The sequence below is a fragment of the Colobus angolensis genome, unplaced genomic scaffold, assembly GCF_000951035.1.
Source record: "Colobus angolensis palliatus isolate OR3802 unplaced genomic scaffold, Cang.pa_1.0 Scaffold35, whole genome shotgun sequence".
NCBI lineage: Eukaryota > Metazoa > Chordata > Mammalia > Primates > Cercopithecidae > Colobus > Colobus angolensis.
The window spans coordinates 9,888,969-9,916,003 of record NW_012116821.1 but is presented as its reverse complement, the minus strand read 5'-3'; the positions used below and the strand labels follow the sequence as shown (position 1 = coordinate 9,916,003).

Below are 27,035 nucleotides of genomic sequence, written 5' to 3'. Positions count from 1 at the left end.
TAAGATAAGGGATTCATATCTTGACAATGTCATTTTAAATCATGTTTCTGATTATAGCAGTGATACATGTTTATGGGAGAAAAATCAGAACGGTACAGTAGAACAAGCTTCTTTTTCCCATGTTTCCCCGTAATATTGCTTTATTCATATTATGAATATCATAACTAATATTCATAGTTATGAACTAATCATAAATCAGGGCCCATAACATACTTTTGGTTGATGACCTTGAAATGAGGTTGATAAGAGTTGCACTAGTCGTGTTGATACACCAGAAAGGACTTTTAAAAAATCTATAAGGAAACTTGAGAACACGTAGGAAAAGGCAAAGCAAAGAAACAATAAGGAAAAAAAATCTACAAGGAAAAACAAAAACAATCTATAAAGACATTTTTCTAATTTTTTAATGACAGCTCAGTGCAGCACTAACTTAAAATTTAGTTTGCTTTCCAATATTTCCACAAAAGATTGTTTTGGTTAAGTAAAGAAACTAGTGAAAAAAATAAATATTTTGACAGTTTCTGAAATCATTTTATCAACTTCATTGCCTCTTGGAGACACACAGGAAGCTGAGTAGAGAAAGGCAGCTTAAAAAAAGAAATAGCTGATCTGGCATAATACTTATCTTTTGGTGCCTATTTGTAAACTTGTTTGAAATAAAGAGGGTAGACCTCTGGATGTTTATGGATTTAAAAATTCATAAGCTTTTCTTTTGGTCTCCATTTGATTAAATATGCAGCAGCTTTCCTGTTAGATTTCTAGGTATTTTAATATTTTTTCCTATATATCCAACATAGTCATGAGAAAAACAAGTTTTGCTTTTATTCTTAAATTTGAAGACAAATGCTATTTTAATTGCTGGAGAATTGACCACTAATATACAATATATAATAGTGGCAATTTTTTACACAAATTTTGTTTTTATAGAACAGTACTTTTTCCTTTCTTTTGCAACTTTTGTCGGCTTCTTTTTCTTGAAAGCGTAAGCATTTACACTGCCATACGTTGACATGAGGTTTTTCTTTCGTGTTTGGCTGTTGTTCGGAAGAATATTGTTAAGATGCTTTCCATTACCATACCTATAGTCTTTTGTACCAACATATGCATTGATATGACTGTAATATGTAAGTTAAAATCTCTCTAAGAGAAATGTTTTCTACACATATGAAGAGACAAAACTACACTTATGATGGCTCATGCCTGTAATTCCAGCACATTGGGAGGCTGAGGCGGGCAGATCACTTGAGACCAGGAGTTCAAGATCAGCAGGCCAACATGGGGAAACCCCGTCTCTACTAAAAATACAAAAATTAGCCGGGCTTGGTGGCACATTCCTGTAATCCCAGCTACTCGGGCGGCTGAGGCAGGAGAATTGCTTGAACCTGGGAGGTGGAGGTTGCAGTAAGCCGAGATCGCACCACTGCACTCTAGCCTGGGCAACAGAGCAAGACTCTGTATCAGAAAAAAAAAAGAGACAGAAAAAAACAAAAAAAAACTACAGTAAACATCCATTTATCTGACGTATTATCATTTATAAGTCTCCACCACCTGGCAATTACTTGGAACATTAGTAGCTCTATAGCGTCCAGATAGATAACTCCAAAGTTCTCTAAGATCCTGATATAGTTCATGAGTTATCAGAGACTTAATTATACCCAGTAAAATATTAGTGTTAGGGAGAGTTTAAGCTATTTTAATTGCTAGATAATTAGCCACTAATATACTATATATATAATGGCAATTAGCCAGGATATTTGAGTAATCAAAGCCTCTCTCACCAAGACTGGCTAATGGTTTTGCTGTGTTTTATTGTTAGTTGGATTTTATACGAGCAACCAAATTTTGAAGGGCACTCCATTCCCTTAGAAGAAGGAGAATTGGAACTCTCTGGTCTCTGGGGTATAGAAGACATTTTGGAAAGTCACAAGGAAGCAGAGTCTGATAAGCCAGTGGTGATTGGTTCCATCAGACATGTGGTCCAGGTAGGTTGCGGTAAATCTGGATTTTATTTATTCAACAAATATTTATGGATTCGTGCTTAAAGGGAAATGTTCATTTCACGAAATAAGTGATTGGGAAACATATTTGGTGCCTTATGGATGTATTTTCTGTATTTTAAGTTTATTTGTACACTTTAAAGAATTTAAAAAGAAACATAATTGGTTAGATAATTTTTCACAATAAACCCTTAAGGTAAATCTTTTATGCCTGTCCTTCTGTTCCCATCTTCCAAATATTATTTTACCTGATAACTTGGTTTAAATGAGTTCTGCATCTATGAACAGATTTTTCATTTACTTAGTGTTTTTGTTTGCTGTATGAGTTGTGATTACTTTGAGCGGTTTATAGGAATTCTATTTTGGAAAAATAAATAATCCAAAAATAATTTGGTTGATCAACTCTAGAATTTCATGTGGATTTAACAAAATATTACTTGCTCTATTTGAGGCCACTTTATGGATGAGGTAAAATTTCTTGGTTTCTTGTTATTTGATGAGAAAAGTGTTGTCAGAGTCTTTCTTTGTGGCTCTTGGGATTTGATGATTCTTTACCTTAAAAATGCAATTAATGGTGTCTTCTAAGTAGAAAATTAAAATCCTAAGTTTTAATGGAGACGAGTGTCAAGATGCAATACAGAGAAAAGGAACATTCTGACGTGAGAATGAGTAAAGATGAGTAACAGTTTTGGCAGAGGAAAGCGTCGCTTACTTCCTGGGTCAACATTTCTGAGTAACTTAGGTGGTAATTGGTATGCTAAATGATTTATCTTGTATTTGTTTTAAGTATATAATATGAGAAGACTAAGTAAGACTTGAGAAACCCTATTTCAAAATGTCCTCATTAATGGAATATTTTGCCTAGAGTTTTTATTTACTGCTCAGATAATATTGGTAATAAAGCAATCTTTAAAAATATCATCTGATTCCCATCATGAAGTGCCCTCTCCCCCGTTATTTTTTGAATTTTCTACCCTTTGCTGGCCATATTCTAGTCTTCTTTTTCTGCAGTTGTAATCATAATACAGGGACAATGCTGTTCCACGTGTCTGTCCTAACACTGTGGTTCTCAATCCTTTTTTTCTCTTTATACCACTTTCCTGAAAATCACACTCCCCTTGGTAACATCTTTGGGATTGGAACTGGGGAAGGTATCAATCTGGTGGGGTGAGGATTTGGGTGCATTCAGGAAGATGGGGAAGGAAAATGAGATCTCTTGTTTTGTCTGATAGTAGCAGACTTACTGTAGCAAAAGCTTTTCATGTTACCACAGGTTTAGGGTTTAGCTGAATATCATATTCCATTGAAACAATGCATTATTTATTATTTAGTACATAAATGAGGTACCATTATTTATTTGTTATTTCTTCTTTCAGTGAATCTTAAGGTTGTTTCTAGTTTTTTACTATTACAAGTAATGCCATGAGAATGTTTCTGTGCATTTAATGATTTATAATTTTCTTTTTTTTTTTTTTTTTGAGATGGAGTCTTGCTCTGTCACCCAGGCTGGAGTGCAGTGGTGCAATCTCGGCTCACTGCAACTTCTGCCTCCTGGGGGTTCAAGTGATTCTCCTGCCTCAGCCTCCAGAGTAGCTGTGATTATAGGCACATGCCACAATGCCCGTCTAATTTTTGTGTTTTTAGTAGAGATGGGGTTTCGCCATGTTGGCCAGGCTGCTCTTGAGCTCCTGACCTCAGGTGATCTGCCCGCCTTGGCCTCCCAAAGGGCTGAGATTACAGGTGTGAGCCACTGCGCCTGGCCAGTAATTTATAATTTTCTAATTTGTTTCCTTGAGGTACATTTTTCTGAATGGTGCCATGTTAAAGGGTATGGTTATAGCTCCTGGTATGTCATGGATTATATTTTCTTTACAGATCATGTGCATGGTTTCTTGAAACATAAACATAAGTCAGAGCATATATTTTAGAGGTTACCTTTTTAGTTCATTAGAGTTGTTCCTTTTGATAACATTTGAAAAGCCTCATCTGAGCTTATTCAGGTGTTAAAATTTCTTCTGTTGCTCAGTTCACCCAACTCAGCTGCATAGATGAGGTTCAATAAATATTCCATTAATGCTTAGGCACTAGACCAGACGAGGCCTTTTGAAGACTGTTTGGACCACAGATATGCAGGGCATGGAACAATGACCAAAGTACAGAGATTTGTAAATCACTATGAATGTGTGCTTTTGCTTTTATGACTTAGATCAAACCAATATCATAAAGGTTTACTCAGTCAAGGAGAGTTACCACAAATCAACAGAGGGCTTTATGGACACAAAACAGTGGTTGAGGCAGACTCCAAGAGCAGCCGTTCTATAGACTGAAGTCTCTGTGCTTGGATAATTATATTAGAGCAAAGGAACCAAAATCCCAGACCAAGGAGGGTCAAGTGAGGATGAGAAAAATAAATATATTCCAAAATTCAAATAAAATACGTTTCTGATGATCTTTGCTTGAATGCAACACTGAGTTATATAACTAAAGCAAGTGTGTCTGCCCCAAAATAGGTGGATTATTAGTTCATGGATGGAAACAGGAAAGGGCTAAAATGGCAGGTACTCTGTGAAATGTATTTGTATATTTAAAGCTCATTTTGATTAGTTGTAAGAAGAAGAAGAATGAGCTTACTAGAGAGTTAAATGCATGGTGCAATTCTTACTGTCTATGCATCTATATTTTTTCAGGATTACAGAGTTAGTCACATTGACTTATTTACTGAACCAGAAGGGTTAGGAATCCTAAGTTCCTACTTTGATGATACTGAAGAAATGCAGGGATTTGGTGTAATGCAGAAGACTTGTTCCATGAAAGTACACTGGGGCACGTAAGTATTTTTTTTTCAAACACAATTTTAATGAAGTTTTTTTGTGAGTGTAGTACTGGAAAAAGGACTTAAGATACTCTGACTCTGATTTGTCATCCTGTTAAGTAATTATTAACCGTAAGGTATATTTTTGTAAGGCACATAAAATTCTGGTTCTTTTGCACCTATGTTATGATTCATCTCTCTTAAAAACAATATAGATTTAATATAGGAAATGTTGGGGGGGAATTGAATTTTTAATGTAAGGCTTTCCTTGTCACAGAGGAAGCTGATTTATTCAAAGCTGAGTAGCAGATTATATTTTCATGATGATTCAGAGGAGGTAATTCAAAGCACACGCCTCTGATATTTCTGGGGGGGGATGGAAGCCAGCACACATGGTACTTCCTTGAATATTTTCACACAATGCTGGTTCAAAGCCCCTAGGAGGTTGGTTTCACAAATCACAGGAAACAGCAAGAATATTTTGAAGGAAATGGGAATACCTCAGATAGGGGAGAAATGAGGATAGAAAGTACAGACTGCAATACTAAAGAATGTGGTCTCCAAGGTGAAGCACAAAGCCCCACGGCATGTGAAAGACATTCACTGAGATGCAGGAAAAAACACTAAAGCTTCTTTCTATTTGATTAAAGTCTCCACCTCTTAAGATTTTATTTTTGTATATGTTTTCTAATATGCATAATGTATTAGTTCAGTGGTAATGTATATAATTATAAATATTCATATATTCAGAGAACGCTGAAATGTTTTTACTAATGGTTTATACGGTCAAACAAGTTTACAGTCTGTCCCTAAAGTGGTATGGAATATCTCCGGAGTGAACAATAAGGCACTCCTTAATCATGCTTTTTGAATTCTATTTATTACTAAAAGTCTTGGTTTGCCATTGTTCATATCTTAGAAAAATGATTTGATTGTGCAAAATGTAGGAATAGGATCAGTTACAGATCAGTGAATCTGATTTTTGATCCTCAGAAATCAGAAACTAAAAACTTCTAGGCAGCTTAACAGGAAGTGTGGCTATTGAGAATTGGTAGCAGCTATCCTTGAGTAGTTGGAAGGTGGTCATATAGAAGAGATATGAGACTTGCTCTCTGTTATTCTGTAGCAGGTCCCAGGAAAAACCAGTAGAAATTAGAGAGATGGATTTTGACTTGACCCAGGGAAGAACTTTCTGATGGTTAATACAGTTAAAATGGAAGTGGCTGCCTTGTTAGGTGGAGAGTTTCTCATCGCAAGGGGTATTCAAGTAGAGGATGGACAAGAATTTATCCAGGGCTCTGTAGGGGAAGGAAAGTATGAGTTAGATACCTCCTTTGTGACAGTTTGTTCATTTATTTATTTACTTTTAACATTTTGAAATACAACACACCTAGAAAAAAGTTCACAGAAGGTAAATGTACACTTAAACAAATAAAGTGAGCACCCAAGTAGACACCACTTGAGCCAAGAACTGGAACATTACCAGCAACCCAGAAGCCCGAGGGTGTTCTTTCCCTATGGCAGCCCCTCTCAGAAAACAACCTCCCTCTCCCAGAAGAGTAAAAAAATGGCAAGGGAAGACTATAGTGATGGTTCGTCAATATACAAAGGTGTAGTTATTAGGGCAGAATTTGGGGTATAGAGAATAATGTTAATTGAAATATCTCCTCTTGATGTATAAAGTTATTTTCCAAGGGTAGTATACATTTTACTGCTTTTTAAATTATTTTTAATTGACACATAATAATTGCACATATTTATGGGTACAATGTGATGTTTTGATACACGTGTACATTGCGTAATGATCAAATCAGGGAAATTAGCAAATCCATCACCTCAAACACGTGTTATTTCTTTGTGGTGAGATCATTCAGAATCCTCCCTTCTAGCTATTTTGAAATAATCAAAAATATTATTGTTAATCATAGTTACCCTACTGTGCAATAGAACACCAGAACTTATTCTATTGTATATTTTTGCCACATTTTCTTTATTTTTTCATCTGTTGATGGACACTCAGGCTGATTCTGTATCTTGGCTATTACGAATAGTGCTGCAATAAACATGCACGTGCACATATCCTTTGACATACTTGATTTCATTTCCTTTGGATATATACTCAGTAGTGAGATTGCAAGATCACACAGTAGTTCTAGTTTTAATTTTTTGAGGAGCCTCCATACTGTTTTCCATAACGGCTGTGCTAATTTATATTCCCATCAATAGCGTGGAAGAGTTCCCTTTGCTCCACATCCTCACCAACACTTGTTACATTGTGTCTTTTTGATAATAGCCTTTCTAACTGGAGTGAGGTGGTATCTCATTGTGGTTTTGATTTGCATTTCCCTGATCTTGAGTGATGTTGAATATTTTTTCATATACCTCTTGGCCATTTGTGTGTCTTCTTTAGAGAAATGTACTGCTTTTAGCATACATTTTGAGTTACATCAGTTGGTACCCTGTAGTCCTTAAAAGGCTCTGAAATTTTTAAAGGTGGTGAATTTAGAAGTAGAAATTAGGAAAGGCTTTTATTTCCTCTGCATACCCTGTCAAAATATGACAAGAAATTGGGACTTTAACAAATATAAACCCAAAAGAGTGTCTATCAGATGTATTAAGTATATTCAGTAAATCTGTTAATCAAGCATCTACCAAGTGCCAGGTGCTTTTCTAGTCACTGGGAATACAGCGTGAAGACATAAAATGATGTTCCCACTCTCCTGGAGCTGTCAGTCTAGTAGGAATAAACAACACAAATACATATATAATGTGTCAGATGGCAAAGGCTACAAGAAACATAAATTACAGAGAGGGGCAGGTATGTTGCTATTTTAGATAGGGTGGCTAGTAAAGGACTCTGGTGACATTTTAGGCAGGGACTGGCAGGAAGTGAGGGAGTCTGCCCTGGAGCTAGCTGAGGGAAGAGGGGCAGGGAGCCAGTCCCAGAGAGGAAGCACACCATTTGCAAAAGCCCTTCTGGGCATGCTTGGGCAATAGCTAAGAGGCCAAGGTGACTGAAGCTGAGTGGACTAGGAGGTTAGGATAGGAGAGGGCTCAGGTCACATCTGGCCTTTCAGGCCTCGGGGAGGAGGATTTAGATTTTCTCTAAGTGGCATGGAAAATCATTGGAGAATTTTGATCTAACTTGTGTTATTAACAGAAGGATCAGCCTGACTGTTCGTATAGAAAATAATCTAGAAAGAGGCAAAGGTGGAAGCCAAGAAACCACGTAGGATGCACTCGCAATCATACAGCCAAGAACGGATGGTGGCTTAGACGTGCGATGGTGGCGGTGGGAAATGGTCAGACATTGGATGCATTTTGAAGGTAGAACTAACAGCATTTCTGACAGATTGTGTGTGGTGTATGAGGGGCCGAGACAGCCCAGGGTTTGGAACCCCAACACTTACTGAGACGAAGAAGACTTGGAGGAGCAGGATAGGAGAGAGTGAGATTCAGGAGCTCAGTTCTGGACAGGTTAAGGCTCAGATGCCAACTGCAAATTCAAGTAAGTGGGCAGGAAGGTGACTAGGTGTGTGAGGCTGGAGTTCAGGGGAGAGGCTGGAGGCATAAATTTAGGAGTCATTGACATAGAGAATGCATTTAAACCAGGCACAGGACACAGTCACAAAAGGGAGTGGGTGTAGTTAAGGGAAGAGAAGGCACTTTTGTATTTAAAGACTGGGAAGAAAAGTGGAAATCTAAGCAAAAGAAAATGCCTTCATCTCTTGCTGCCTTTAACTTTTTTACATGAAATAAGTCTATACACTTTTTTTTAAAAGAATTAGTGTCAGGTTGAGAAACATCACTTTCCTTAGAAAAGAATGAAAAAGGCATCTGCTATCATATTTTAATCAGTGTCTGGAGGGTGCCATGACTCAGGCTTGGCTATGTTGAAGCACATTAAGCTACCTTAAATGATATTTCTTACCTTTCCAGTATGTTTAGTTTTGTCTCCTAGGTGGTAGTTACCAGCCTGTCACAGTTTACAATTTATGACAGGTTTGTGTCATGATGGGCATCTTTTTTTCTGGCTGTTCATTTCTGTTGTCATTAGGATAGTGGAACACTGCCTTGGATATTAATTCAAAGTTTGGGCTCGTTGAACTTGGTTGGTGAGCTTAGACACCAGGTCATTAGTGCTTTTATAGATCTCAAAGGAAAGCCTCAAGGGGTTGAGAAGATGTAACTGATAGTAAGCACTCAAGCTCATTTTGCTTCTGCTGATGCACCAGTTCCCCTGAAGTGGGATAAGAAGTCTTTGCTGTGGAGGGAATTCCTGAAGAATCCATTAGGTGATTTATCCCAGGGCCCATTCACTCTAGATTAAGCTCTTCTACTCATATACAAAATAAGGGTATTACCTGTCTTGTCAAATTCTTATTTGAGGAGATGAGTAATTTCTAACTAAATTTGCCTTTCAGATTCTGTTGAGAGTAATTTGTTTTTAAATCTTTCTTTTAGGCAGCTGGCTAATCCTAGCACCCATCCTCCCAGAGGTGAAAGTATATTGGGTTTTCTGGGGGCGGGGTGTGTGTGTGGGTGGAAGTGGGGGTTAGTATATTTATAACAAACAAAAGCAAAGAAGTTTAGAACTTCAAAGGGAGTATAAAGATGATCTGGCCCAACACCATCATTTGACTGAGGAAGACAAGCTTTAGTCACTTTCTCCAGACTAGGGTTAGCTGTTAGCAGAATGTGTACTAGAATGCAGGTGTTCTAAAGTCAAGGGACTTCTCTTTTAATGGACAAACATTATTTGATCATTTTTACTGTGTAATATTTGACATATACAGAAGAATATATGTATATATGTGAACTATGAAGCCCAATAATAAAACAATCCCCCGTGGACCCACCACCCAACTTACAACCTAGACCATTACCAACATTGCTGCAGAACCTGGTGTAGCCCACCCTGGTTACACATGTAACCACACTCCTAAGATTACTCAGATTGATGGGTACATCTGTATGTATTTTTTTCATTGCTGTGTAATATTCACTGTATATTTCATTGTGGAAATACCATATCAGAGCCCAATTTTTTATTATAAAAGTTTTCAAACATACAGAAAAGTAGGAAGGACAGTTCAGTGTACACCAGTGTACCATTCACTTTGACCCAATAACTGTTAATATTTTGCCATATTTGTGTTATTATTTTTCTGAGCACTTGAATGTATATTGGAGATATCATGATCCTTCACCATTGTAAGATTCAGCCTGACTCTCTTTCTAATGATTTTCTGCTGCATAACTATCATTATTACATCTGAGAAAATTCACAAGGTGTCCATGATAATATCTGTTCTATAGCCCATCACCAAATGTTCCCAATTGCTTCAGGAATGTCTTATAGATTTGCGTTTTCAAATCAGAATCCAATCAAGGTTCATACAATGCATTTGATTGCTCTGTCTCTTTAAGTCTCTTTTTAAAAATCTCTAAAATACCTCATCTTTGTTTCCCAAGCCACTAACTTTTAAAAAGATTTAGGCCAGCTGTCTTAGAGAGTGTGCCACATTCTAGGTTTGTCTGAGTGTTCCCTCATGCTATTATTTAGCTTGTTCTTCTGTTGCCCGAATTTCCTATCTACTACGGCTTAGGTCCCGAGGTATGGTTAGGTTCAGGCCAAACAGTTTTGGCATGGATACTTCGTATAGGTAGCACCATATATTTACGTTGCATCACAGCAGGCAGCACGTGCTAACTAGCTTGCCCATTAGCGATACCAAGTTTGATTGCTTGGTTAAAGTGGTACCTCCTCCATCTTTCCATTGTAAAGGTTCATTTTCCCCTTTGACATTCACAGCCCCCTCTCTTGTGAATAACCTCAAAGTCAGTACATTCATATTTAATTTTTCAAGTATCCAGTTGGTTTCTGTGAATGGCCAATATTCATGGACAGCCATATCTAGGGAACAAAACTTAAGATCCATCTGGAAGTGCTGTTTTTGGTTTAAGAACAAGTGAACAAGATAAGACTGATTTTTCTTGTGTGACTCAAGGGGTATTTCTAAAAGAGTAATTAGACAAATATTTTTAATAAACAGATGGCCATTGTTATTACTTTAACAATATTAATTTGTAGGTATACATTTGTTTGTTTAAGAAAATAAGCTTGGACTTTATAATCATACTGTTTGTTACGTACAACTATAAAGTTGTACTTTTTAATCTATATTGGCAAAAGCTTATGACCTAAGTGCATGGGAAAATAAAAGATTACCTTTAGAAACTGAAATAACACTGCCTGGAGATAGTTTCCCCCTCTCCTGAGGGCCTCATAAATAATGTATCTTATTGGAACAGAATTTAGAAAAAGTGAATCATACTCTGTATATGAGTTTTCAAATTCCAAAGTCCACCCAACATTAATAAATGTCTGTTTGAATTACCCAGCAGGCCTTCAGCACTCATTTACTAAGGAAGAACTTTCAAAACAGCAGTCTTTTCAAATGCATTCATTTATGGGTTCAGTTTTTTCACAAATTCCCTTCTACCTAGAATGACTTTCCTCCATAAATGTTATGCAGCTAAACCACATGCTTCAACAAAAGTGAAATGTTTAGTATTAGATGAATAAATCCTCTTTGAACTCAAGCTATAGAAAGAAAGACTTAATGAAAAGGTCCTTTGGTAAGGATCATTTCAAAATCTCAGACCACTTGCTCATGAGCCATATATTCAGTTTATGAAAAATTAAGCTTTAAAGAAGTCAGACTTCGGAGCCTGCTTGGTTTGTTAGCCTAATACCATAATGTGTTACAGAACTGCCATTATTTTGTTAGATAAAAAAATCTGTGGGTAGTGTGCCTGTGATAACTTTGAGCTCCAGAATACATGTAGTGTATCCTTGGCTGTCATGCTTTAAACATAAGGAAGTTTAAAGTACCCTATTCTTAGCCTCTGTTTTCTTGTGCTTTAGAAGCATTACAGTAGTATTTAAAAGATAAGCCTCTTTTTTTCCTTAAGGTAACTTTTTTTTTGAAAAATAACATTTGTACAAAAAGGTTCATAAACCCTAAATATATAAGCTGAGTGAATTTTCACAAAGGGAATACGCAAGCGCAATCACCACTCAGATCAAGAAAAAGAACATTCCCAGCATCGCAGAAACCCCTTTCATTCGTGCATCTTCCTAGTCATCTTCACGCCCTCTACCCAGTAACCATCATCCTGACTTCTAACACTGTAGTTCTGACCTCTTACCCATATCCCACACCTGGCCTCCCAACATTCTTTCATGTGTGTGTTGTCAAATCATCAGTAGGAGCCTGGTTGTAAATCACTGTATAATTAGAGAGTCTAGAGAAGTTACCAATTTATCCAGCGGAATCTTCAACAAAACCCATCGCCAAAAATGTGCCTTGGGCCAAAATTGGGAAGAAGAAAAAAGCAAAGAGGGAGGTGTCAGACCCGTTTTGTTGGTAAAAGGTTTCATTTAGAGCCTCTCTCTTCTTGGCATGGTGTTCTGGGGAACACAACAACATGGTGGAGTACCACGGCTAGGACCTTTTAGCGAAACTAATCAAATTGGTGAGTGTAAGTGATCACTGAGAAGTCTGTTTGTTTATGAAGTGGGTACAAACCCCTCTCTTATAGAAAAGTCACTTCTTCAGCATCCTTACCTTCTCGGAACCCTTCCCAAGAACCAAGACATTTACAAGAAGACCTTGTAAACTTTAGAGACAGGGCTAATAGCATGGTTTTCTGGTTTCCTGATTTCTGGCACGTTAGAGTAGGGTGGGGCTGCTGGTTCCCGACTGAAGCAGAAGCCACAGCTGACAAGCCGATAGAAGGGTGTGGTATTGAAAAGTCATAACAATCAGAACCAAGAACTCAAAAAACTTTGCAGCCTGGGAACAAGCAATCCCACAGACCTTCAGAGCCCCCGAGGACACCACTGTGCATTAAGTAATGCTCACAGTGATGATCCTGAGTAACTGTGAAAAGAGTAAACTGTGTTCAGTGCACTTCCTGTAATGAGAAAAATTGCCATCACTAAAATGATTAGGGCTGGGCATGGTGGCTCACCCCTGTAATCCCAGCACTTTGGGAGGCCGAGGCTGAGGGATCACCTGAGGCCAGGAGTTTGAGACCAGCCTGGCCAACATGGTGAGACCCCCACCCTCTAGTAAAAAAAATGCAAAATGCAAAACTTAGTCGGGTGCAGTGGTGTGTGCCTGTACTCCTAGCTACTTGGAAGGCTGAGGCAGGAGAATCGTTTGAACCAGGAGGCAGAGGTTGCAGTGAGCCGAGAGCAAGCCACTGTACTCCAGCCTGGGCAACAGAATAAGACTCTGTCAAAAGAAAAAAAAAAATGATTAGGAACCTGGATCTGGAATCGGCTTGAATCATTCCAGCCTTTCATACTTACAGATGTGTGGCCTTGGGCAACTTACTTATCTATCAAACGGGGACAACAGCATCTCTTCCTCATAGCATTGCTGTGAGGATTAGATGAAATTCTGAGTGGATTCCTTTTATGCTCTAGGGAGATGTTAGCTGTTACTAATGTTTGGCACCATGACAAATGATTAGGTGGAACTTAGGAGCAATTAATAATATAAATTAAAATAAGGGGGCAAAGCCAGCCAAGGAGAAAAGTGAAAGATCAAGAAGAGGAGCATATAATGGCTTTATTTTTCCTTGAGTCTAGTGTGATTCTAACACCTAAGTCCAGCCGTTCATTGTGTGGGTCCGTATCCTCTCCTATTCTTTTCCTCTCATCCTGGGAACCAGACAGAAGGAAAAACTGAAACAAATGATAAGTTGGCTCCCTTTCTTTCCTTCCATGGTGGCTGTTTAGGTGGCTGATTTATGAAGAACCTGGATTTCAGGGTGTTCCTTTCATCCTGGAACCTGGTGAATACCCTGACTTGTCCTTCTGGGATACAGAAGCAGCGTACATTGGATCCATGCGGCCTCTGAAAATGGTAAAAATGAAATCCAAATGTTCTTGTGGTGATTCTTTGTCAGCTTGACATGGTAATTCACAGGGTGTGACTCTGAAGCAATAAAGCTGACTTTTAAGAAACAAATTTGTAGCAGATTGGACCTATTGCTCAATAGAAATTATGGAAACAGTAACTTGCTAGATGCTGTAGATTGAAAAAAAAAAAAAAAAAAAGCAGGTAAGACTATGTCCTTTGTCTTTAAGGCATTCTCAGCCCTGCAGACCTGCAGATGGGTGCACAAAGCTTCAGCCCAGTGTAGGTTTAACAAGTGAGGAAAGTGAAGAACTAAACATTGATGGAAAAACAGGACAAAGATACATACCATTCCAAGTTGTGGGTGATGTGACAGAAAAGGGGGATAATTCGGAAAGCTTCATGCTAAATTAAATTCAGTCTTAAAAAATTGGCAGGATGATTTTTTAGACGGAGCTGTTGGTGAATGCACCACGTGAGCCAGGGTGCAGCCTGGGAGAGAGAGAGCAGGGCACGCTGAGGACCGGCTCTGCTGCCGTGACACAAGGCTGCACTGGGTGGTGGCTTGGGGGTCGCTGGGGCTGGACCAAATGAGTGTTGTCCTCCTGAGTATCTGCTGTGGAAGGAGCCTTGTGCTTCCTCTCCCTTGTCCCAGTGTCTTGCTTTGTTCTTTGTCTCTTCCGCTAGACTGTCAGCTTTGGGAGGAAGCAGGCCACATCTGTCTTGTCCCCAGTGTTGAGTGCAGTGTATGCTGCAGCATAGAAGTTGTTCCCTAAGTACCCGTGGCGAGATGAGGCTCCCATGACAAACATGTTTTTGAAACTGCACTTCGCACTTGGCTTCTGAGACAGTTTGAGACAAATTAGAAACTTAGGAAGACATTTTTTTTTTAAATCTTAATTTTACCCCTCCTCCCAAAGTATTTGGTTTAATTATCTGTATGTTGGCTGGTCTTAATGCAAATGATTTGGGCTTTTGTTTCTAAAATGAAACTCACTTTCAAAGAACAAAGTTTTGTTAGTTTTGTGAATGTATGAAAGAATTCATCCAGGTTTTAGGAGCAGTTTGTAATGATGATGAAAAATCTGCAAAGTCTATGGTGTTCGAGCAGGATTACTTTTGAAAAGGTCATGTGCTTGGTTGCATAATCTCTGGGTTGCTGGTAATATCAGCCACATTCCTTTTTTTTTTTTTTTTTTTTCTTTTTTTTTTCATAAAAGGTAAGGAAACCAACACATTCTTTTATAATTATAGTTCATTTGGTGCCTTTGAGCATCCTTAGCGGCACTTTTTTCAAAAGCTATTAAAGATACTAATTTTGAAAAAATCCAACTTTCCCATTGCTGATTTAAATCTTGACCTATTTAATATTTTTGTGCAATATCTTTTTAATGTAAGATTATTTCTCGGATTTTAGTGAGTTTGTTTTTAAAAAGCTTTTTATTTTATAACAACCCCCCATAGACTCATCCTTTGGGATGTGTTAAATTTTATTTAACAGTTTATCTAGTTATTCCATGAGTCCTTCAGATCTTATTATGTGAACTTCAACACGTAATAGTTTCGTAAGCCCTGGTTGCAAAATCAAATACCTGCAGGCGCCAGGCAGCAAATACAAATGGCTGAGAGTTGAACCGAAGGGAATGGTAGAGACGGCAACCCCGTGCCTGTTCCCAGCTGAAGGGTGATCTCAGAGCAGCATCGTTAAATGCAGAAGCCGAAGACAGCGGCCTGGGAGAATCTGGGTCCAGAGATGTCAGCCCTTGGAACTGCTTTTTCAAGAGAAGTATGGATTTTTATGAGAAATTTTCCAAGTTAAGAAAACTTATTAGGTCAAAAAACACTCCTACAATGCAGACCAGCTTATAGACTACCTGTGCGAGGCTCCGTTCTAGCCTGCCTTCCTCGTGTGTTCATCTCTATTGTTGGTAATTTTAGAACTATCTCATGTAAGTTAAAACAAACCGGAACGTAGTCACACTGAAATTCAATGGCTTACTATACACTGCTATGGCTAATATAAAATGGTAATGTTTCAGTGAAAAACTATTTTTCTTACTATGTTATTGTTTTTTTCAGGGTGGCCGTAAAGTTGAATTCCCTACAGATCCAAAGGTAAAAATGTATATTAATTATTTAAACATATACACATATATATATATATACTTAATGTTATTCCCACTTCATCTCTATGAAGATATCGCTTATGTGACTTCTCATATTAAACCTCTATCACGCATAAATGCAGCCAAAAGAAGTTGCCAACTTACACGTGCCATCCTTCAGGGTAGAAGATGATGCTAATGGCACTGGTTACACTAAGAGTACATTTAGCCATGGCTCAAAAGGGTCATTGTTATATTAAGTTAACAATTTGCAATTGTATTTACTAATTGTAGGGCTTCTTGCTGCTTGCTAGTTAGCCAGGAAAAAACTTTTTCAAGACAAACTTTCCCTACTCCAAAATACCCTTTCTGCTATTCCCAATTCCCACATCGACGCCACATACTATAAATTTTTTCAATTTTCAATTTTAATTCAACTTTAGAATCCTCTGATTCCTTCTATGTTGTTCTAAATATCAGTTATATATATACATAATATATGTGTGTGGGGGGGTATATATTTATTTTTTATATATATATGTATGATTTTAAAACTGTTTGGAACCATGGCTTTGGGCTATACCACATTAGGAAAAAAAAAAAAAAGTTTGATTTTTTTTTCTGTTTTTTTCTTTTTACTATTTTATCAGATGCTGTTATTTATGGTTTTTTTTTGGAGACCAGGCCTTGGCACCCAGGCTGGTGTACAGTGGCACCATCATGGCTCACTGCAGTCTCGATTTCTCCAGCTCAAGCCATCCTATTGCCTCAGTCTCCTGAATAGCTGGGACTATAGGCATGTACCACACCCAACTTTTTCTCTTTTTAGCAGAGATGAGATTTCGCCATATTGCCCAGGTTGGTCTCAAACTCCTGACCTCAAGTGATCCTCCTGCCTTGGCCTCCCAAAGTGCTGGAATTACTGGTGTGAGCCACTGTGCGTGGCCTAGTTAATGTTTTAAAATATGATTAGAATATTTTATTTTATTTTATTTTATTTTATTTTATTTTATTTTATTTTATTTTATTTTATTTAGACAGAGTCTCACTCTGTTGCCCAGGCTGGAGTGCAGTCACACAATCTTGGCTCACTTAACCCTCTGACTCCTGGATTCAAGCAGGAGTTCTTGAGTCAAGCCTGGGTTCAAGGCTGACTCCTGCCTCAGCCTCCTGAGTAGCTGAGATTATAGGCGTGCATCACTATGCCCAGCTAATTTTTGTATTTTTAGTAAAGACGGGGTTTCACCATGTTGACGAGGCTGGTCTCGAACTCCTGAGCTCAAGTGGTCCACCTACCTCAGCCTCCCAAAGTGCTGGGATAACAGGTGTGAGCCACCGTGCCCAGCCAGAAAATTTTAATTTGTATTTCAGGACTTAGTGATATTAAATGACTGATTTAATGTTAAACTGTTGGGATATTTCTTACAAATTACTGGTATATCTCATTTCTATTGTAGGTAGTTGTTTATGAAAAGCCTTTCTTTGAAGGAAAATGTGTGGAACTAGAAACAGAAATGTGTAGTTTTGTCATGGAGGGAGGTGAAACAGAAGAGGCGACTGGAGGCGATCATTTGCCGTTTACGTCAGTGGGGTCTGTGAAAGTTCTCAGAGGCATGTAAGTACGTGGGTGACTTGTTAGGATTTCTTTTTTTTTTCCTAAATATTACATAATAAATGTGTCCTTTCCCCCCTAAAAACAACATTCCTGATTCTATAGTGTGGTGAATTTTGACAGGTATGTCCACATTCTCCTCAGCCTATAGTGACTGGATTTAAGAAAGCAGTTTGAGGCCAGGCATGGTGGCTCACACCTGTAATCCCAACACTTTGGGAGACCGAGGCGGGCGGATCACTTGAGGTCAGGAGTTCAAGACCAGCCTGACCAACATGGAGAAACCCCGTGTCTACTAAAAATACAAAAGTAGCTGAGCGTGATGGCACATGCCTGTGATCCCAGCTACTTGGGAGGCTGAGACAGGAGAATCGCTTGAACCCAGGAGGCAGAGGCTGCAGTGAGCCAAGATCGCACCATTGCACTCCAGCCTGGGCAACGAGAGCAAAACTCCATCTCAAAAAAAAAAAAAATAGTTTCAGGGACCATTGTGGGATCAGTCCACCAAGCAAGGCTGATACATTGGCCTATTCAAGTTGATCAAATCTACAACCTTGCTTATTAGAATTATGCTCCAAGCTATTGAAGGGTTTGACAGTTCGCTTTCTAATTTTTGTATTTTTGCATTTTATAGATCTTACACCTTTCCCATAGAAGTGCACACTAAAATTGCTCTTGTAAATCGCTAACTATTCATAATATTTTTGTTACTATTTGAAGTGAGTTGATCCAGTTTTGCTTGCTGAGGTTCTTTTGAGTCAGCCCTTATTAAACACACACACATACACACCACTCACACACACACTCCCCTTCCCTTTTTTATACAAGTCTGATGTATGTCTCTTAGGTTATTTTCTTGGGGCCATTTTGTTATTCTCCTAAATTTTAAAGAATTCCAATGATAATAAAGCAGAAGTTCATGTCTAGCTTTCTAACTATTTGTATTTTTCAATGAAATTGACACGTACCTTGAAAAAATGTGAACATGTCTGAAAATGACTACTCCTCGTGTTCTTTGTGTTGCAGTTGGGTTGCGTATGAGAAGCCTGGATTTACAGGTCATCAGTATTTGCTAGAAGAAGGAGAATACAGGGACTGGAAAGCCTGGGGAGGTTACAATGGAGAGCTTCAGTCTTTACGACCTATATTAGGTGTAAGTAAAGGACAAGCTAATGGCTAATACTTGGTCTTCTTTGGATAATAAATGGCTAGTTTTTGAATTTTGAATTTTTTTTCTCAATAGGATTTTTCAAATGCTCACATGATAATGTACAGTGAAAAAAACTTTGGATCCAAAGGTTCCAGTATTGATGTATTGGGAATTGTTGCTAATTTAAAGGAGACTGGATATGGAGTGAAGACACAGTCTATTAATGTACTGAGTGGAGTGTAAGTGAAATAATCCAATTGGAATTTTAAACATGGGTTTTACCTTGGTTTGTTTTAAACTGGTAAGAGTCTATGACAGAGTAGGCACTCGATACACAAATATCTCAACAGCTGAACATTAAATCAGTCATGTAATAGTTGCTGACATGATATTTTCGTTAACTCTCTTTAAAAATCTTTCTCATACTGTCTCTTCATTTTACGTTTGGGGTAGGCTTTGGGTATCATGATAGAAATCTACAGATCTGCTTCCCTTGTCATTCTGCATGGAAAGATCATGAATTTTTTAAACGATGGAGATCAAATAATAATAATAATAGTAATGTAACATAAACCTGAGACTGGGTCAAAGTCCCATTAGATTTTCCTGTGGTCCTACACCTGTTCCAGTGTATTTCTTCACTATTTGTTTGACATAAAAATAATTGTTCTATGTACGTGGAGTTAGCAGTTGACTGTTTTATTAATGGTAAAGCAAGTTTTTATTGAAAATGTTTAGTCAAGATTATTTGGGATGAAGTGATTGCAAACCAAGCTACATTGGCTCAAGGGATTAAAATGGAACTTACTGGCTTAAGTAACTGAAAAGTCCTGGAGAAGATTTTGCTTCAGGCATGGCTGGATGCAGGGGATCAAACACTGTTATCAGGACTTGGTCTCTGTGTCTTGACTGGGCTTTTTTCCGTGTTAACTTGACTTTAGGTAGGCCCTTTGCATCTGGTGGCCTATGGCCACATCTGGCTGTTGTTCTCCTAACTTTTTTTTTTTTTTTTTTGAGGCAGAGTTTCACTCTGTCACCCAGGCTGGAGTGCAGTGGCAACATCTCAGCTCACTGCAACCTCTGCCTCCTGGGCTTAAGCAATCCTCCTGCTTTAGCCTCCCAAGTAGTTGGGACCACAGATGCATGCCACCAGGCCTGGCTAAATTTTGTATTTTTATTTTAGAGACAGGGTTTTGCCATGTTGCCCAGGCTGGTCTCAAACTCCTGAGCTCAGGTGATCTACCCGCCTTGGCATCCCAAAGTACTGGGATTACCATGCCTGGCCCCAGCTCATTTCTTGCAGTGGAAAGAGCTTCTCTTTTCCTCACAAGTTCCATGTTTGACTTTGCTTTTCTAGGCCTGGGTCATGTGCACATGCCTGAACCAATCACTGTAGCCACAGAGATGGTCACGTCTGGGCTATGTGTCCATCTCCAGAGCTGAGATGTAGGGTCTATCCCATAGGAGCCACTTAGATATGATTATCAGAACTTCCCCAGGGACAGAAGTTCCTCGGGGACGTCAGAAAGAGTGGGGAGATAGATGCCAGATGGGCAAAAACAGCAGATGGCTGTTACAGGGAGTTACATAATTATTCTTATAATCCAGGCTAATGTCTATTCTAATTTGTTATAAGTGAGAGTATTCTTAAATAGTTATATGAAATAATGTGACATTGGTTATATTGAAAGTGTTTGGTGTTAGGTTTTTGTTGTCATAGTGACGTAAACTATTTGAATCATCCTAGCCTCAACCCCATTGTATCTCATGGGGCCTCCCACAATAGCCCTGGATATTTGAAATGTGTGTACAAGGTACTAAAAGTTGATGAACATGGTTAATGTTTACTCTTAGTAGATAGAGTTAAAAAAAAACCTTGTTTACCAAGTTCTTATCTAGGCCGTTGCATGTGGTGCACTGTGGCAGAGTATCAGTGATCTGATTTCTGGGTATTCCATTCTTAGCAGGAAATGCCTACTCTTGGGTCCTGTTCTGGAGCCTAACATTTTAGAATCAGTAGCCTGTTTACAAAAGCCGGAAGTCATCTGAAATACTGGTACAAGTTATCTGAAGTATTGCTGGGGCTCTGCAGTATTTTAGATTGCCTTTAAAGCTAATTATTTAGGAGGAAAACATAGTGACCAACTTAGTCTGGTGAAACATAAGTTGGTGAAACAGTTGTACATTTTGATATTCACCAGTTGTGCTGGTTCTATTAGTCAGAGCCCAGTCATCCACCCTGGCAGAGGAAGCAAAAGGATGCTGGCTAGAATGAATTCCCTTAGGCATTTTGTAGATGATGCTGTTAACACAGGTAGAATTATTGTGCCTTGAGCCAATCTCCTTTCCTTTTTACCCAGGCCTTGCTTACTTGAAATCAGTTTCCTTTATAAAGTGCTGCTATTATATGTTTCTATTTTTAGTCATTTCTAATTGCATTTCCTGGCTTAAGCTTTCTTTTCCCTCTGTAACAGTTAAGTTTTGGTAGAAGGGGGAAGTTGAAGGGAGGTACATACACATACGTGGACACACCCCCCCCCCCACTTCCTTTGAAATTCTTTGCATATGGAAGGGCTTTTGTATTTACCAGAGTCAGCTGCTTCCTCATATTTTGTTCGATTTGTCATTTGACAAGTATTTATTGAGGTCTATTATGTGCAAAGCATTGTATTATGTCCTCAAAGAAGTTACAGGATTTATGTAAAACATAATTATTGCTACAAAAGAGGTACACATTAAATGCTCCCACAGCAGAGATTAATTTCCAGTCTGGACACAGGGAAGGAAGACTCTGTGGAGGAGGTGGCGTTGGAGTTAGGCCTGTGGGATAGGATAGGAAGGCTGAGATGAGCCAAGATGATGGCGGAGGGCTACCTATTCACTTCTAACAGTTTCAAAGGAAAATTATTGTATTTTAATGGCTTTATTTTAATTGGCAATTAAGTATTTTAGCTTGTTCTTTATTTCTTAGTATGGCACACATTGTCAGAAAAAAACTCTTCTGAAGCTCTTGTTCCATGCAAGTATCCCCCAGGAGGGTCACCATCACATGGGTAATACATCCCCTGGGTCGTAAACTCATTAGCCCTGAAACAGAAAACAGCCTTCAGGAAGGATGCCCATAAAACCGGCAACTGAGGTTTTTAGGAACTGCGTTTGATTTCTTACTGGAAATGTTGAAAGAAACTCCCTGCTTATCAGTTTCTAGTTCTATGCTATATTCTTGCCCAGAGAGTGGAAACTGGGCTAGTTTTTTAAAACTAGGAGCAAAATGAAATATTTCTAGTATTCAGATAAAAACAAAAAGTATTGTTTTAAATTCTTTTTCCTTCGGCCTTTCACGGAAGGGCAGGTTTACCCTGCTGCCCTTATCTTCTGAGCAATTATTCCACCAGGCTGAGACCTGCTAGTACTTGTGTACGTGCCTTTCCCCCCTCTCCCCACCAGTCTTTAAACAGAGGAGTGTTGATTCATGTGTACAGAATACATCCGGACAAGGACAGTGAGGGACTTTCTTAACAGCCCCAGGTGTAAGTTGTAAGTAGACTCTCGGATCATAGAGCAGAGAATCTCAGATCCGGGTTTTGTGGTTTCTCCCCTCCCCCAGTGCCCCCGTGTTCATGGGTGATTCATCAGGTATCTTGGAGGGAAAACAACACCTACTGTCAGTTCAAGTAACATCTTAATAAATTGTTTTCCGGCTTCAGCTTCAGTGAATTAGAGATAGGCTTAGCTGGGTGTTGGGTATTTACTTACAAGTAGTTTAGTTTCATAGGAAAATACAGTACCCACACTTGTTCGTAAAAAGAACAGAGTATTGGCTAAACAGAGTATTGCTTCCAGGGCTTGCTCAGTCTCTGCCTCCTCTCCTTGGCATTCAGACTCCCTCCTCACTGTCTTTTTTCCCTCCAAACCTTGAAGTCAAACAGAAAGGCCTTTAACCCTCTGATCTCTCTACTTGTTACCGACCCAGAGCCCTGCTGAAAACACTTTTTTCGATGTGACTCTCCTTCTTTAATTGTTCGTTGTTGTTTTTTGAGTCCTAGTGTTTGTAAGGTAGATTTTCTTGATGTGCAGACACTCCTGCCACATAGCAGTGCTCCCTGCTCAGGCTTTCCTGTTGCTTCCCTTCATGCTGGGGGTAAAGCCTGAGGCCCTGTGGGCAGAGGCAGCACATGCGGGTACCCGTGTGCTGTACAGCATCACCTGGCCAGCCCAGGGACCTTGGCCCACTCCCCTACTGACACTTGAAAATACGAACTTTCACAAAGGTTAAGTGAATTCTTCAAAGTTATCTGAAAGTTAATGTCACGACCACAGGTGGAGCCAGGTCTCCTATCTCCTCACTTCTTAATGATCAGGAATAGGTTTTTAGGCCCAGAACTGTGCTCACGCTGGTAATCCTAGAACTTTAGGAGGATGAGGCAGGTGGATCACTTGAAGTCAGGAGTTTGAGACCAGCCTGGCCAACATGGTGAAATCCTAGTGAGGCTCTGAAATCGGGGGGTGGTAGGGGACTGTATTTCCTGAAAGACTGAGTGATACGTACAGCAGCTTCTCCATTTGGATGGCCAGGACTGAGTGCACAGATGTTGGCTATCATTAGCTCTTTCTCACTGGAGATTTTGGCAGTGTTCTTTCTTTCCTTGATGGCTGTTCATATTCTAGTAATGACTGTACTTGAGTTTTTGTTTAAATCAGCCCTTTGGATAGTAAATTCATGATCTGGCCTAATTATAAAGTGTGTGGACTGTTTTAGACATGGTTTTCTAGAACAGTAAATGAAAGGGAACTTTCCAGGGCACATGGCAGGTTGGGTCACAAAGCGAGGAGAGCCTGGTGAGCCTCAGGATAGGTAGGTTCTGTCACATTCTGGCCAACAGTCGATTGTGTCACCCTGGACAAGTCATTTCCCATTCAAAACAAATACCAACACATAATTCCATGTGATGCTTCTTACCCATCTGTGGGCTTTGGAGGACAGAGATTTTGTCTTTTTCATCTTTGTATGTCTAGTGCCAGTCTAGTTCCCGGCACCTGGTAAATGAATTAACTTCCCTGTGTCTTAGGTTTTTCCCATCTGTAAAATGGGAACACCAATGCCTCCCTAGAAGATTAAATGTGAGAACAGACGTGGAAACATTTTGCAAAGTTCTGATCACTCTACATAATACCTACATAGATATTATTCCTTTAAGCTTTGAGAGAATCCTGAGAGTGATGAATTAATTGAGGAGATACTTGATGTCTTTAATATAACAGTATTAAGTATCTCTTTAATATAACAGAACTGAAAAACCTTTTCCTTTCAAATACTTTATCTTTGGATAGGAAATAGCATCATTAAATTGGTTTTCTTGATTTTCCTCTGGGTGTAGATCACTTAGAAATAAAAAACATTCCAAAAGAGATTTATTTTTAGTATTTCTGTGAGTTTGCTCAATTTTATTTAATTATTACATATTTATGTGATGTTGGAAACACTGTTGGAAACAATATTTTAGTTCTGTTCTGCATTTTTTAAAGCATTTCTTCTGTTAACTTCTCTTTCAGTGTGGTTTGTTGTGTAATAGACACAGCTTCCTAAGATCTTTCTGCAAAAATATTTTAAGGTTGAGGATGAAAGGATTTATTGATTGTTTATTAAAAGAACTGGTTCTTCTTGAAAATCCTGTTTGTTTTGTTTCCCCAGAATACAATTAGAAAAGAAGCACAGAGAAGTATTGCCTTCGTAGCTTTCTGAAGGAATAGTATTGGATAAGTGAGGACACCCAAAAGTTCATGTCAAGATACTCTTACGCTTACCGTTTCTTTTGCATTAAGTTTTTTTTCATCTGTTATTTTAGATTCAGGGGGTACATGTGCAGGCTTGTTACATGGGTATATTGCATGATTTGCCAAAGTTTGGGGTACGGTTGAACCTGTCACCCAGGTAGTGAACATAGTATGCAATAGGTAGTTTTTCAAACCCGCCTCCCTCCCACCCCTTTTGTAGTCCCCAGTGCCTATTTTTTTTCATCTTTATGTCCATGCATAACCAATGTTTAGCTCCCATTTATGGGCAAGAACATGCTCATAAGTATATGTTCTTGCTCATAAGTATTTGGTATTTGGTTTTCTGTTTGCGTTAATTCGCTTAGGATAGTGGCCTCCAGCTGCATCCCGGTTGCTGCAAAGGACTTGATTTCATTCTTTTTTATGGCCGTATAGTATTCCATGGTTTATATGTACCACATTTTCTTTATCCAATCCACCACTGATCAATGAACACCTAGGTTGATTCCACATCTTGATATTGTGAATAGTGCAGCAGTAAACAAGACACGTGCAAGTATCTTTTTGGTAGAATAATTCATTTTTCCCTGGGTATATACTCAGTAATGGGATTGCCGGGTGGAATACTAGTTCTATCTTTAGTTCTTTGAGAAATCTTCAAACTGCTTTCCACAGCAGCTAAACTAATTTCCATTCCCACCAGCAGTGTATAAGCATTTCCTTTTCTCTGCTGACTTACCATTTTGATTTGTCCTGTAGACAAACCCATCTGCTTCTAAAGGTTAATGGAGAATCAGAAAAATTAAAATTTCAATTAGCAAAACAAATGAAAGTTTCTGTATGATACATCGTTATCCCAATATGTGATCATTTTATATGTAAAATATGAACTCTAACAAGTTATTGTTTTTGTTTCTTAGATGGGTAGCCTATGAAAATCCTGACTTCACAGGAGAACAGTATATACTGGATAAAGGATTTTATTCCAGTTTTGAGGACTGGGGAGGCAAAAATTGTAAGATCTCTTCTGTTCAACCTATATGTTTGGTAAGGAGTTATATTTTTGCATGAGAATATTTAACTGAATTCTGGATTTCCTTAATGTGTGTTACTGGTTCATGTAATAATAATTGCTGTGGAAAATATTCTGAGTTTATTTTTAGCAGTAATTGTTAATAATCTAGAAGAAAAAAACTTTTTCAATGTTTTTGTTCTATTCATTTCCTTTTCTCCTTCCTTTAAAAATTTTTAGGATTCTTTCACTGGCCCAAGGAGACGAAATCAGGTAACTTTAAAAATATTCTTTTATATTAATATATGAAGGGCCTTCCACTGAAAAACGGAACTTATGTTTAAAATGTTAGACATTTGGGACCGGGTATGGTGGCTCACGCCTGTAATCCCAGCATTTTGGGAGGCCAAGGTGGGCAGATCACTTGAGTTCAGGAGTTCAAGAGCAGCCTGACCAACATAGGGAAACCGTGTCTCTAGTAAAAAGACAAAAACTAGTGGGCATGATGGCTTCTGTCTATAAGCTCAGCGACTCAGGAGGCTGAAGCAGGAGAACTGCTTGAACCCCAGGAGGCAGATGTTGGAGTGAGCCAAGATTGCGCCACTGCACTCCAGCCTAGGTGACACAGAGAAACTCTGTCTCAAAAAAAAAAAAAAGAAAATCAGACATTTGGGACATTTTGTTAGTTTTACCCATTTTTATGCCTGAAACCATAGTTGTATTTAAAAGTAAGATTTAAGTTTACTTTAATAGTTAATTGACAGTACTGACCCATGTCTAAATACTTCTTATAAAATGCTCTTATTGTATAAAGCTGAATTTTGTATCATTACATTGACTGAGAGTGTACATTAATACATTGAGATTGATATTTCAAACAATAGCATCTAGTTATTGTGATGGTAAAATGAATTTTCATATTTGCTGTGTCAGCACTAGACATTTTATATGGTCTCGCTCAAGCTTTCTGAATGCTGATTCTTAACATCAACTGGAGTGTACATTTGTTATTTAGGCCTTTTAATGGAAGTGTTCACAGAGCCATAATTATAGAGGAACAAACACCACTATAGCCTCCTTTATTGGCATTTACAGGATTCTGATAAGTCAGCAAGTATCTTCCATTGAGAAGGAAGGAAACTACACTATGTCTTTCCAAAATACTGTTTGTTGTTAATGTTAGAACTGATGAACAATGACTTCTGGCCACAATAAAGCTTTAAAATGCCCCACAGCTTCACAACAGGGTGTTCTATAGAAAGTTACCTCTGTTGTTGCATTCTACTTTGATGTCTCTGAATTAAATAGTCATGAATGGTGCAGTTAACATGTTTCTAACTGATCATGAATGTAGACGTGGAAAATTAAAGGATTTATAAAATTCACACCAGTTTACTGTAACAAAAGTTAACAGGTCATGTTTGGGTCATCATTTCAAAGGCTAAATTAGTTAATGTGTTTAGGAAAATAATTTTATGTGTTTCTGTTTACTTTTTCAAAGATTCACTTGTTTTCAGAACCACAGTTTCAAGGTAACAGTCAAAGTTTTGAAGAAACAACAAGTCAAATTGATGATTCATTTTCTACCAAGTCTTGCAGAGTTTCAGGAGGCAGGTAAGTAAAACAGTGGCCTGGC

General features: G+C 38.5%; 1 protein-coding gene across 1 annotated transcript in view; it reads left to right on the top strand.

Moving 5' to 3' along the window:
• AIM1 (absent in melanoma 1) overlaps positions 1 to 27,035 on the top strand; it is a 210,018-nt gene that overhangs the window by 165,895 nt on the left and 17,088 nt on the right. Inside the window, exons 7-16 of the mRNA XM_011952859.1 lie at positions 1,817 to 1,982; positions 4,685 to 4,824; positions 13,625 to 13,751; positions 15,825 to 15,860; positions 17,308 to 17,465; positions 18,489 to 18,615; positions 18,706 to 18,851; positions 25,308 to 25,434; positions 25,640 to 25,672; positions 26,901 to 27,013. Coding sequence (XP_011808249.1) covers positions 1,817 to 1,982; positions 4,685 to 4,824; positions 13,625 to 13,751; positions 15,825 to 15,860; positions 17,308 to 17,465; positions 18,489 to 18,615; positions 18,706 to 18,851; positions 25,308 to 25,434; positions 25,640 to 25,672; positions 26,901 to 27,013 — 1,173 coding nt within the window. The remainder of the gene's footprint in view (positions 1 to 1,816; positions 1,983 to 4,684; positions 4,825 to 13,624; positions 13,752 to 15,824; positions 15,861 to 17,307; positions 17,466 to 18,488; positions 18,616 to 18,705; positions 18,852 to 25,307; positions 25,435 to 25,639; positions 25,673 to 26,900; positions 27,014 to 27,035) is intronic.